Raw genomic sequence first — 12609 nt, 5'->3', positions numbered from 1 at the left:
AAAATTGTAATCCCAAGGAATGGTCGACATCGTTTATAACATGTAACGTGCATGATTATCCAGCCAGTATAAGGGGGGTGGCTTCTCCAGTTTTCAGCAAATCTGAAACGGACTTTAAAAACTTTCTCACCAGGAAAGCGTTTCTTTGACTGAAACTGGTCAATTGAAAGAGAAAAGAAACAAAAGAAACTAAGCCGCAGGGAATGTTCTCTAGCGTGCTGCTCTAAGGCGGGACCAGTGGGGGTCCTCGTGGATCTGCTGTGTTCTCCTTGTTCAGAGCGGGAGAGAGGCTCAGGCGGTGAGGGGGATGCACTGGCCCTTGCCGTCTCCTTCTCCTGTCTGGCCCTGGCCCTCGGGATCAGTGCTTTCTCAAATGTGCACTATTGTCCGTGTTGCGGAACAATTCCAGGAGAGCGAGTCTGAAGGTGGAATTAGGAAATTCAGACTTGGACGGTGGGTATCGAGAGCAAGGTGCCAGTCCCTTTGTGGTGAGGACGCGTGGAAGGTGCCCGGATCTGAAGCCCACCCAAGCAGCGCCCACTCCCCACAAGGGCGCTGGCATCCACCACGCGCCCTCAGTCAAAGTTGCTAGGAGACCTTATGGTCAGGAGAACTCGGATTGACAGGCTTTATGCAGCCAGCAATTGTCTGATTTCCCCACTTTGAAGAATGCGCGTTCCTCGAGATCTGGCTGTAGGGAGGGAAACGGCCCAGTCCATGGCCTCCATCAGTGTGTGCCTGCCCTGCGGGGGTCGGGGAGCAGCTCCTTCAGGGTCCTTGTGTCCCAAGTTCCCTCTCTAAGCTCCACTGGCACTGGAGTTGAGGCCCAGCGGGCATCCTTGTGGTTTCAATGAGAACAAAACATAAGGGAACAAAAGGAGACCGTGGGAAGGAGCCTCCGCTTTTCCTCCCGCGGTGGGGGAGCCTGGCGGCAACATGACCCCCCGCAGCTCTGTGGGGGCCGTGAGAGCCTGCAGGAGGAGTGGGTCTGCAGCCACGGGCCTGGTCCCCTTCATCTCCTGCACCCTGGCTGTGCGGCCTGGCGTGCATCTCGGCCCGCCTCCCGCCCGAGGTGTGCCGGGGGTCACAGCTCAGCCGCCTGGTGGGGTGCGATGTGCGAGGTGGGTGAGGCATCAGGTGTTCCCCAACTTAATTTTAAAGTTTCTTTCTCCACTGGACTTTTAAAGTGTCAGTTGTTGATCTGTGAGTCTTTAAAAAATTAGTATTTGCCAGGTTTCATAAAAATTTAGTCAACAGATGGGGTCACCTTTGACTTCCAAGTTCTGTTAAGCCGCGTCTTCCCTCATCCACTTGTGCCCTCAGGCCGCGGCCCCCAGCACCTGCCCAGTCCGGGGTGGGGTGCCAGGCACCCTTCCTCGCTGTTGCCCCACGTGCCCTGGGAGCGAGGAGGGCAGGTGTTCCAAATCCCTCTGCTGGCTGCTTTGCAGGAATACAGACACCAGGAGACCAGAAAGCACCACCACCCGTGATGGGGTTCGGCTGCTCTGTCTGCAGTTGGCGCCCTGTCTTCCTGTATGCTCCCCTGCCCTCACGGCCCTGTTCACCTGCGCCCTCCTGCGGGTGGAGCTCGGTGCCTGTACTAGCCAGGCCCATGGAGCTGTGAAGGAGTGTCTTGAGTTTCCCTTGTTCTTCACTGCCCCAGGGTACAGTCTGTGCTCCTCGGCCCTGCCATTTCCCCCTAAGCCCAGACACACTGGCTCGGAGCCATGCCTCTTCTGTCCCAGGGCCTTGGCACACCTGGCCCCTCATCAAAGGCTTTTTCCAGCTCCTCTGAGGCCAGTTACCTTCTGTTCACCCCTCAGTCCTCAGTTCAGCCTTTATTGCCTCAAGGAAAAAAAGGCTGGAGAAAGAATGTTTTGGTGCTCATACTTAACAGTGTGTTTTGAAAATTATTTCATTTGTGAGAATCGCCTCATTTATCAACATAAAATATAGCAGGAAAGTGCCTCAGACCCAGCTGATTGTGACGTTACCCTGTTAGGAAGGTACAAAATAGCTCGTTCAGATTCACCTTGAGCTCACTGTAGGTGGGACTGAACACAGGGATATGTGGTTGGGGGCCCTCTCGGGCCCCCGCTCAGTGACCGGCCACACCGTTCTTCCAGTTTTCTTTGGTTTCCGCATCTTTTTCATAGTGATGTGCAGGTGCTCTTAAATATAAAGAAAATTAGTCCTTCGTCCATGTGATGGATTGTGTGTATTTCCCCACACTTCGTCTTTTGACCCAGCTTATGGTGTTTCTTAACTTATATTTCATTTTTATTTTTCATCGAGGTACAGTGGACGGGTAACGTTATGTGGGCTGAAGGTGTATGACACGGTGACTCGGTGTTCGTGTATATGGTGAGAACGATCACCATGGCACGTCTGGTTAACATCTGTCGCCACACACATTTGCACGCTTTCCTTCTTAGGATGGGAACATTTAAGATCTGCTCTCTTCGCCACTGTTGCCTCTGCAGCACGGTGTTGTGAGCTGTGCTCACCGCGTGCCAAGACCTGTTTGTCTTGTAACTGGAAGCTCGTACCTTTGACCCCCCGCATCCCCCCATCCGCGCCGGCAGCACCACCCACGGAGTTTGGTGTCGTCCGTTTATCCGTCTTGCTGCCCACGGCTCTGGGCTCGTGTCTTCCCTTCCAGAGCTTCTCTAATTTGATTTCTTACATTGAAACCTTGGGTCCAGGTGAGATTTATTTCAGTGTGCCCAAAAGGATCCCACTTGATCTTCTCTTAGGTGCTTTTCCAGTTGCCCCTGTGCCGTGTGGCCTTCTGTCCCAGCCACGTGTCCACACTGCCCCCCCCCCAGTGGTGTGGCGCCAGGTGGGGCTGGCCCCCGCCTCCTGGCTCTGGTTTGGTTTGTTTTCCCAGCATTTCACGTTTCGTTTTCCACGTGAACTTTTACACTCAGCCGTCTGGTTTCAATAAAACATCTATTGGGAAATCCGTTGGGATTCCATGTTCATTTAGGGAGAATTAACATCTGTGGGGCTCTGCCCCTCGTTGCTGCAGTTTCTGGACACACATCAGGGGAAAGGGTTGTGTGTGAGTGTGAAACGGACTGCTGTCGCTCGGGGGGCTCTGGCCGTGGGATGGTGCGGCACGGTGACTCCAGGTGGTCCGAACCCGGAGTTGCCGCGTGCTCTGGGGGCCTTGCTCGGACCCCTCGTGGCTGGCTGTGCTGTGGTCGGTGGCTGGCAGGGGTTCGTCGTGCCATGTGGCCAGCCTGGCATCTTGCCGGCAGGCTCCGGGCCGGGGCCTTCTCTGCCGTCCTTGGTGAGTAGTGCTGGCAGATTCCACCACGAGGCTTTCACCTCAAAAGTAACACGTACCGTGTGGGGGATTCCATGGAGCCACAGAGAAAAATGAAAATTGTTCTTCTCTCGTCTTGTTTCATCTTCTGACTCTTACTGTAATTTTTTTCTATAGCAGTGTAAGTTACCGTATTACTCTTTGACTTTCTATTTTTCTTTTCTTTTCCAATCTAAATGCTTTTTGAGTTTTGAATGATTCCTGCCCAAGTGGCTTCTAGTTACCACATGGGTCCGATTTGACCAAATTTCGGGCTCTGCTTTCTTGGCCCTCTGTTCTCTGGGCTAGCGGGGCTGTGCCGTGGCCTCCTCGCAGCCCTCTGGGCTCCTGGTTGTGTGCATGGCGGCCGCAGGCCGGGCTTCTGCCCCCTGCTCTCTCCATGCAGTCGTGGGTGGGCGTCAGCCTACGGGATAGCAGGGCCTCTCGCTGCCTCGCTGGTCCTCACTTACCCCCCTGCTGGCCCCTCATCACTAAGGAGATGCATTTCCAGTGGTTGGCCTAGAGCTAGAGCCAACGAACTGCCCTGGGCTCCTTCCTGCCACCAGCCCCAATGGCTGACTGCGCAGCGGGACAGGAGCACGGGGCGGGGCGGGGGGGTAGCAGATGAGCCCTGTTTCGTTAGTGAGCTTTGCTCCTCCAAGCCTCACACCCACATGGGTTAGGGATTCTCCTGTCCCGTGTCCTCTGTGGTCGGTAGGCCGTGGCTCGGCCTTCTGTCTCCTCAGTGTCAGGATCCACGGAGGGAGCAGCCCCATGTGGGATGGTGGGACGTGCTGTTCGTAGGGAAGGGGGATGTGTGTCTGGTCCTGCTCCTGGCCGGCCTGGGCCCTTCCCTTGGGTTCACTGACCAGGCCTGCCCATGCGGGGACCTGGAGCCCCAGCATACCACTCACACAAGGTGGGAGACGGTGACATGGGGCTCCCCGAGCACCTCCCCTTCCCTTTGTGAAGGGAGCGGGTTATTCGGGAATTCGCCTAAAAGACAAAGGCACTCGTGCACTTTGGGGCTATTTTGTAGAGGCTTGGGGGCCAGTCTCCTGCAGCACGTGGTCTCTAGCGCTGTCACAACCTGTGAGGTTACATAGGACGTTTGGGCGTTATGCCACCCTTCTACCTCGAGACCGTGCCATGCAGCGCAAGGCACACGTGTGAGCGCATCCTTTCACACGGCAGATGTTCCCTCCAGACGCAGGGCGGCGTCCCAGGTCCTGGACGCCCCACCTGTGCCCCTTTCCCTCTGCTCACCCCACAGTGACCTGGAGCCTCCCAAGCCTCACACACGGGGTCACCGGGGAGCCCTCTTGTGTCTGCGGCATGCGCCCGGCCATGGACTCGTGGTTGTGGTTGCCGCTGTCCCTGCTCCGTGTGTGTGAGTGTGGCTGCTTGAGGACTGACAGGTTGGTCTTGTTTCCCGCTTCGTTCCCTGTCCCTAGAGCAGCGCTGGGCACGTTGGAGGCGCTTGGTGCGTGTTGTTGACTGAGCGTGTGTTTTAGCAAGGTGCGTTGGGGAGAGCCCCCGGCCGCCCCCCCGGAAGGCTGGCCGGGCCCTGCTGGGCAGGCGTGGGGGACACACGTGCAGGTGAGGTGTGTGCTGGTCCCGCAGAGCTGACCGGCGCTGAGCTGAAGGACTGCGTGAGCAACCACAGCCTGAGCAGCAATGCCAGCCTCCCCAGCGTGCAGAGCTGCCGGCGCCTACGCGAGAGGAGGGCCGCCAGCTGGGCCGTGTCGTTCGAGCGCCTTCTGCAGGACCCTCTCGGTGTTCGATACTTCTCTGTGAGTAGGTGGGGTGTGATGGGGCCCAGGGGACCATCTGCACCCTTTGCCGGGGTTCCTCGAGCAGGACCCCAGGCTCAGACCCTGAGGACAGAGGTGGTGCGGTCGCCATGGTGCCCTACGGGGGGGGGTGGATCTCCCCCTGCCCACCTGCTGGGTGCGCTCGAGGCCAAGGGGTGGAAGGGGGCCTCTGCCCAGCCTGGCCTTGGCTCTGCGTCGGGGATCTCCCCGCAGCCAGGGTCACGGGAGCTTCTGGTAAACGCTCGAAGGCCGGCTACATGTGGCGAGGCTGGATAGGGGGAAGGGCTGCTCTGCCCTTGAGGAAACAGCTGGGAGCACCTCAGCAGCCCTTAAAGGGTGCGCGGCTTTTCAGTCTGTCGTGCGTGGCGTCAGGTAAGTGAGGGAGGGGTGCTTGTCGGCCCCCGTGTCTGTGAAGGGCGAACCCAAGCGAAGAAGTAGGAATGCAGCAACAGCTCGGAGGAGGGCAGATGCCCTGGTAACCACCTGGTCGTGCGTGAGGGTTCATTGATGGTGTTTTTCTTAGGATTTCCTGAGGAAGGAATTCAGTGAAGAAAACATTTTATTCTGGCAGGCCTGTGAATACTTTAACCATGTCCCTGCACACGACAAAAAAGAGGTAAGTGTGTTCCTGCCTGGAGTGTGGGGTGGTCTCACCGTGAGCTAGCATCTCGTGCACCTTGAGGTCCATGTAAAAATGTCCTCGTGTGATTTCTAAATGTTTCTTGTTCAGAGTAAGTTTCTTCATATATGTGATATTTAACCTTGCCCGGACACGATGTGCGTGAACGCCGTTGCCGTGAAACGTTTAGCAGCACGTGTGCTGCCACTCAACTTATTGAAAGGGCAACTTCAGTCCCCAGCCAGCAGAGCCCCCAGCAATGTCCATCTGTACAGCCTCATTGCACGTGCCGGCTGCTAAGCCCCCACTGGCGCTGGTCCTGGTCCGCGCTGCTGCCCACTCGAGGCCATTGTCCGTGGTCCTCCACCCGCCACAGACAAGACCTCCTATCTGCTCTCCACTCTCCGTGCTGCACAGACCAAGCTCCCCCTTTGCTGAGGCCACGCACGTGAGGCATCGCACATGGGACGGCGCACCTTGGGCCCCCCTGGCCGCAGCCCCCGAGTCCCTGGAACAGTTACGTGGCCCACTGAAAAAATTCAGGGAGGAGCCTATTTGGTGAAAAATTTTGTACTGGCTTGGACTTTTATTTATTTATTCAAGCAAGAAATATTTATTGAGCCTTAAAAAAACACATCCAGTGCTTGGACCTGTGTCCGGTGTGTAGACTATGGAGGGACTCCAGCAGCACACGTGCACATGGGGGGCTGTGTCCCGTGCGTCCCGCTCACACACGTGTCCTTCAGCTTTCCTACAGGGCCCGCGAGATCTTCAGCAAGTTCCTGTGCAGCAAAGCCACCACCCCCGTCAACATCGACAGCCAGGCCCAGCTGGCGGACGACATTCTCAGTGCTCCTCACCCCGACATGTTCAAGGAGCAGCAGCTCCAGGTGACTGCACCTCAGTTTCCCACAGGGACTCCCCACCAGGGTTCTCCCCTTGCGGGAGAGTGTGCTCACGAGCCGGCTACCAGACGGAGAGGAGAGATGCCGACGGGTGTGGTGTGGCTGGAAGGAGCCCCGTCCCACCCCCCGGGGTTCTCGGGGAGCAGGTTGTGGTCGGGCGGGCCCGTCTTCGGCTACCTCTCCGTGGCCTCCCCTGCGGCGGCCTTTGTGTGACGTCACAGAGGCGTGGCTGTGACGGGCATCACTCCGGGTCTCGCTCCTACGTAACAAGGTAGAGCTTCTCCGGGACCGCACGCTAGCCCGCTGCTTCGGAAGCTCACCCGCGCTGCCTGTGCCCCACAGATCTTCAACCTGATGAAGTTCGACAGCTACACCCGCTTTCTCAAGTCCCAGCTGTACCAGGAGTGCATCCTGGCCGAGGTGGAAGGCCGCTCACTCCCCGACGCGCAGCAGGTCCCCAGCAGCCCGGCCTCCAAGCACAGCGTCAGCTCGGAGCACTCCAGCGTATCCACGCCAAAAAAGGTGCCTGCGCTCCGGCTGCGTCCTCTCAGAGAGGGGAGCTGCTCTGTGGGGAGTGAAAGCCGAGGCCTCCGGGACGCAGCCCCCCTGGGACGTGCCCTGTGCCTGTGGCTGGGGGTGGGGGTTCCGGCCGCGGCAGAGCTGCCCTGCAGCCACTGGAGGGTCTGAGCCGTCCCGCAGATGGCTTTATAGCTCTCCTCCGCTTCCTTGCACGGTTCGTGTAACGCTGAAATCATGTTATGCTAACGTCTCCACTGGATGGCAGCTGAGCGGAAAATCGAAATCAGGAAGATCCCTGAATGAGGAGCTGGGGGACGAGGACAGCGAGAAGAAGCGGAAAGGAGCATTCTTCTCTTGGTCGAGGACCAGGAGCACCGGGCGGTCCCAGAAGAAGAAGGAGCACGGCGACCACGCAAACGGTTTGTGGTGTGCAGATGCGTGGCCAGAAGGCGGCCCGCTCGGGCGCAGGCGGGGTGGCGGGGCTGGGCCAAGAGGGCGCATCTGGGGTGTGCAGAGCTCAGCGTGGTGCCCCGGGCGTGGCCCTTTGGGGGCGGGCCAGCCCGCTCCCCCTCAGGCCAGGGTGCCCCGTGGGGGTGGGCCTCACGTCCAGTCCTCTCCTGGCCTCTTGGTAGGAAACTGGGAGGAGAAGAAAACTGCAAGTGTCCTGTTCCCTGTGCACCCGGACAGCCTCTCAGTTTCCCGGCTAGGCTTTTTTCTAGGTATTCGTAGGATTACATGAGCCTTTGTCATTTCTTATTATTGTAAATCTGGAAGGTCACCTATTTTAGATATGTTCTCCCTTGGTTTCTTTCTTGGGCGTAGCTCAGAAGATGGTGTGAGAGGGACAGGCTCGTCCTGGGGGGTGGGTCAGAGGGATGAGAGAGCTTTCTGGATAAGGCAGAGAAAGAGCAGTTGACACCAGGCAGGTGTGAGAAAGCGTAAGGCAGAAAGGCTTTGGAGGGACTTTCTCCTTGAGAGGTTCTCGAGAAAGGGATTGTTTTCCAGGCCTGTGGTCCCCGAGTTTGAATGGGGCATTTATGGAGAGAGCACAGGCAAGGTGAGAGGTGGGGGCAGCTCCTGGGATGGGGCTGTGCCGTGCCATGCGGTCTATATAGCATATGTTTTTCTCCCCCTCAGCGCCGCCGGCAGACTCAGTCTTCTTGTGCCCATTTTACAGACGGCCATGCTGCTGGGTCATGCTGTGGGTGGTTAATGCAAGTGTTCTTTCTACAGGACAGGCAGACAGACTTGCAGAATTCGATCAGTGAGAGACCGCTGTGGGGGCAGGAGCAGTTGTTAAATGGGGCCATGGACCCCTGAGTCCCTGGGAGACAGGAGCAGTTACCTCGTACTGTCTGTCTACCGGAGCAGGACCCCAGGAGTCTGGGCTTCCTGTACCGGGCGGATCTTTAGAGAGGCATCTGGTTCCAGGGCACTCCCCAGGGATTCTAACCTGGTTGTCTGAGAATCTGCTGCTTTGGGAGGTGGGCCAGTGGTTCAGAAGGTCAGTGGGACCCAGGGCTGCTGTCTCCTCAGGCCACGGCCTACAGCTGCCAACCGTGGCTCAGTGGCATGACTGGGGAGCTGCTCCTGTGTTCTCAAAGGGCCTCTCTGTGTCCGTTTTCATGATCTGTAGATTAGCCAAAGATACAGCAGTGAGTTCAGGTGGTGGTGGAGAATGGCATGGTTGTCGGCTCATTTGAGGACTTCGTAGGAAGAAGTGAGTTGAGCCTTGGGCAGAGATGCAGTGAGCAGCTAATATTTTCATCTGGGCCCAGAAGACACATGTTGAAATAAAAGTCCCAGATTAACCGAGGGGAAGGGAGGTGCTGCACCAGGAGCGTGGACTTGTGTTTCTGACCTGCTGCTAGCTGCTGGGGGGCCGGGGGCCGGGGGCCGGCTGTGGCCAAGGGAGGAGCAGAGCGCGGAGTCTGGCTGTGCCCAGGAGGTGCGCCTGACTGTCCGAGAGGGGAGGCAGTGCCTCGGAAAGACTCCTCTGTGTCCTTTGCTCAGCCTGAAGGGTGGGGTTGGGAGACGGACAGTAAGTGGGGCTCTGGTATGAGGTGCGGAAAGGTAGAGCTGGTGCTGTTTGGTTTTCTGAGTCACTGTGTTTCCCCATCAAGAGCCCCTGCACGCCAACGGAGGCCTGGGCCGTCGCGAGTCACAGGGTTCCGTGTCCTCCACGGGGAGCCTGGACCTGGTAAGTCACCGCCTCCCCCGTCCCCAGGGTTACAGCTGATTGACGAACTCCACCTCGGTGTTCAGTCACACAGAGCCCACGCCTACAAAGCCCCATGAATGCGTGCATTGGACGTGCGGAGCGGGGCTCGGCCCGGGGCCCGCTCCAGCCTAGCGCTCCTGGCCGCGCGGGCACGCATTTGGCAGATGGGGGAGGGCTGCTCCTTGAGTTCCGAAGATACTTCTGGATTTACTGTGGATGTCTCCTTGCTCTCATCCAGTCGCCGTGTTTTGAGCTCCCACTGAGAGCTGACAGGGGCCCTGAAGCTAGGTGCCTTGTGTCTGTCTCCGTTCGAATGTCCCACTAAAGCAAGCCTTCCTGTGTTGCGCTTCTGCTAGCGGGGGTCTGGCTGCGGCGGGGGCTCCGCCTCTCCTCGTGCCCTGCCCGCATGGGCCCGGTCTCCAGGGAGGGGCCTGCTAGCTGTCCGCTGCTGTCTGATACCGGGTTTGGAAACCCTTACTGTTGCCAACAGCCTAGTCACTTGTTGTCAAGCGACAATGTAGCATGTTATTCCTTCTTCGGTTATCCTGTGTCACAGTTAGAGCCGGAGGGGTTTAACCACGTGTTGGTTCACTGTTCCTGCCCGCCAAACCACCCCAAAACTCTGGCTTAAAACAAAGACCCTTTTATTCCTGCATCTGCATCCACGGGAAGGGAATAATTGGGCTGTTGTATCATCGGCCTACCACCCTCAAACTACGTTTTCCGGAATGCAGTTGGGGTGGCAGAGATTTCCAGACTGTCAGGAGGTAGTGGGGGGGAGCACCTGCCAGGGCAGGCTGTGTGTGAGGAGGACTCTGCGGGGGGCCGGCTGGATGCCGTTGTAACTCACAGTCCACAGAGAGACCGGAGGTCTGCGGCACACACAGGGCCCCGGATGGCCCTTCGGTCTGCGCCCTGCCCACTCAGGAGCCCCCACATCTGAGTGTGGGTCCTGGTGCTGGTTAGTCAGTGAATAACGCAGACAATCTCATCACAGACACTGCTGTTCCCGAAAGCCTCAGGCCGCAGTGCCCTGGACCCACTGCCCGCCTTCCCCCATCCCGCGGGCGTGACTCGCTGCTGAGCGCTAAGCAGCCAGGAGGCCTTGGGAGGGGGGCAGGTGAACCTGGGCCACGTCCTCACCCAGGCAGAGGGGTCGAGCATCCTCTGGGCCAAAAGTGTACCCGAGGCCTCAGCCTGTCTCTGGCGCTGGTGGGGTGGGCCCTCTGCCAGCAGCTGAAGGAGGATCGGGGCCCTGCCCTCCCCACCCTCACTATGCCGAGCATTGAGTAATGTACAGAATTGTCAAAAACAAACCACCCCTGCCCCTCACTGGTTTCTCCTGACCTGATGGCGGGTATCTGCATGGGGGATCTTTACCCCTCAGGGGCGTGTTCCTGCCTCTGAGCCCTTGTCCGAGCTGCCCCGCTGCCTCTCCCAGCGTCTCAGAGAGGGCTCCAGTCCTGGGAGTTCTGGCAGGAGGGGCCAGGAAGGCCAGGAGAAGCAGCAGGGGGGCCTCCCGGCCCGGGTTGGGCCCCAGGCCCTCTGCCGGCGATCCAGCCTTCCTGGTGGGTCCCCAGTGCCTTGGACTGAGAGGCAGGGGGAGTGGGTGCCACAGAATGACCCCACCTGCTTCCAGCTCAGGGAGGCCAAGACGCGAGCCCTGCAAACACCATGGGAGGGCCCATCCTGTTCTGAGCACGAAAGCTCATGAAATGGGGCCTTGGAAATGGTTCCATGAGAGACTGGAAGACAGTCTGAGATGCAGACTGCTCTGTTCCGTCCTGTGTTACCGTAGAAGCCCAACACCATTGGGGGCTTCTCGTGTGTGGCACCCGCGTACATTCATCGCGGCGTTCCTGCACTTACAGAGCTGCGTGCGGGGGAGGCCTGTGCCGGCTCCCAAGGCCCATGCGAGCCCCCCAGAGCCCTTCTCCGGGCGCCCTGCGCACCTGCCCGTAACACTTGTCTCCCGGCTCCGCAGTCGGAAGCCTGCAGGCCCTCGGTGCCTGAGCGAGACAAGGCCGCCAAGCACTGCTGCGTCCAGCTCCCCGACGGGACGTCCTGCGTGGTGGTTGTCAAGGCGGGGCTGTCCATCAAAGAGGTCCTGACCGGGCTCTGCGAGCGACACGGCATCAACGGGGCTGCCGTGGACCTCTTCCTGGTGGGCGGGGACAAGGTATGGGGCTGTGTGGACCCGCGGGGCCCTTCCCCTGCCCGTGGGTGGGGTTGGGGGGAATGGCGGGTCTGTTCGGTCAACTAAACCTGCCCAGTCACCCGAGGCTGTGGTCTGGGTGAGGCCCTCAGGCTGCCGGCTCTGCACACTCACGTAGCTGCCGGCTCTGCCGCTGGAGCCTGGCCCCCTGCAGGAGCCCTCGACACACTCACGTAGCTGCTCCTTGGCTCGCGCAGCTGTGCATCCCGCAGGGTCGGGGGGCGTGAGGGGCGCGCTCAGCCCGCTGTGACGTTGCCCCTGCTCTCTTCCTGCAAAGCCTCTGGTGCTGCATCAAGACAGTAGCATCTTGGAGTCTCGGGACCTGCGGCTAGAAAAGCGAACTTTGTTTCGGTACGAAAAACGCTCCTGATGTTTCCTGAGGTCTTCGGGCCACACAGCTGTCTCTGGGGACGTCCTTGAGAGCCCTGCACGCTGGGCTGGGAAAGGAAGGCTGGCGCCCCCTTCATGAGCCGGGGAGGGGGGCAGTGGCTGCAGTCAGCCCCGGGGGACCCATGGGGCCAAGGAGACACTCTCTGTCCCGTGTCACGGCCGTTGCAGCGCCGCACCCAGGGGCGTTCAGGTGGGACAGCAGAGTGCGGGCCATCTGCTGGGGGGGGCCCACTCTCTGCCGGGTGTGACAGCCCACTGGAAACCTTCGGGAAACCCCCCCACCCCCCGTGGCTTCCTTCTCATGTTGAAGGTGCCCCACAGCCACAGCCTGGCGCTGACCCGTGATCCCACGGTACTGCCACACTGTTGTGCCCTCACGGAGAGCAGCTGAGGATGTATTTGCAGCAACTGTGTTCCTCTGTCTCCCCTCCAACCAGGTTGGATCTGGTTCCAATTAACCGGTCCGTGGGACTCAAGGCCAAGCCCACCAAGCCTGTCACAGAAGTGCTGCGGCCCGTGGTGGCCAAGTATGGCCTGCACCTGAACGAGCTGGTGGCCAGGCTGGTGAGTGACGTAGGGGCCCCGCGACTGTGCTCCCCGCAAAGACAGGCTGGCT

The 12609-nt window shown here is 59.2% G+C and overlaps 1 protein-coding gene across 4 annotated transcripts in view; it reads left to right on the top strand.

The window, feature by feature from the left end:
• The window catches only part of RGS12 (regulator of G protein signaling 12), a 113319-nt gene that overhangs the window by 85975 nt on the left and 14735 nt on the right, over window positions 1-12609 (top strand). For all 4 annotated transcript variants that reach the window (XR_004628947.1, XM_002916551.3, XM_019796769.2 and 1 more), the window contains 9 exons: window positions 4934-5103; window positions 5648-5740; window positions 6490-6633; window positions 6991-7170; window positions 7433-7586; window positions 9291-9367; window positions 11373-11567; window positions 11881-11954; window positions 12431-12557. Coding sequence is in view for 3 of the 4 variants with exons in the window: in XM_002916551.3 (XP_002916597.2) it covers window positions 4934-5103; window positions 5648-5740; window positions 6490-6633; window positions 6991-7170; window positions 7433-7586; window positions 9291-9367; window positions 11373-11567; window positions 11881-11954; window positions 12431-12557 (1214 nt within the window). In the remaining variant the exon portion in view is untranslated. The remainder of the gene's footprint in view (window positions 1-4933; window positions 5104-5647; window positions 5741-6489; window positions 6634-6990; window positions 7171-7432; window positions 7587-9290; window positions 9368-11372; window positions 11568-11880; window positions 11955-12430; window positions 12558-12609) is intronic.

This window comes from Ailuropoda melanoleuca, chromosome 11 (assembly GCF_002007445.2).
Source record: "Ailuropoda melanoleuca isolate Jingjing chromosome 11, ASM200744v2, whole genome shotgun sequence".
In the NCBI taxonomy this organism is placed as follows: Eukaryota; Metazoa; Chordata; class Mammalia; order Carnivora; family Ursidae; genus Ailuropoda; species Ailuropoda melanoleuca.
Note: the sequence above shows the minus strand (reverse complement) of the source record. Positions and strands in the feature narration are given on the sequence as shown.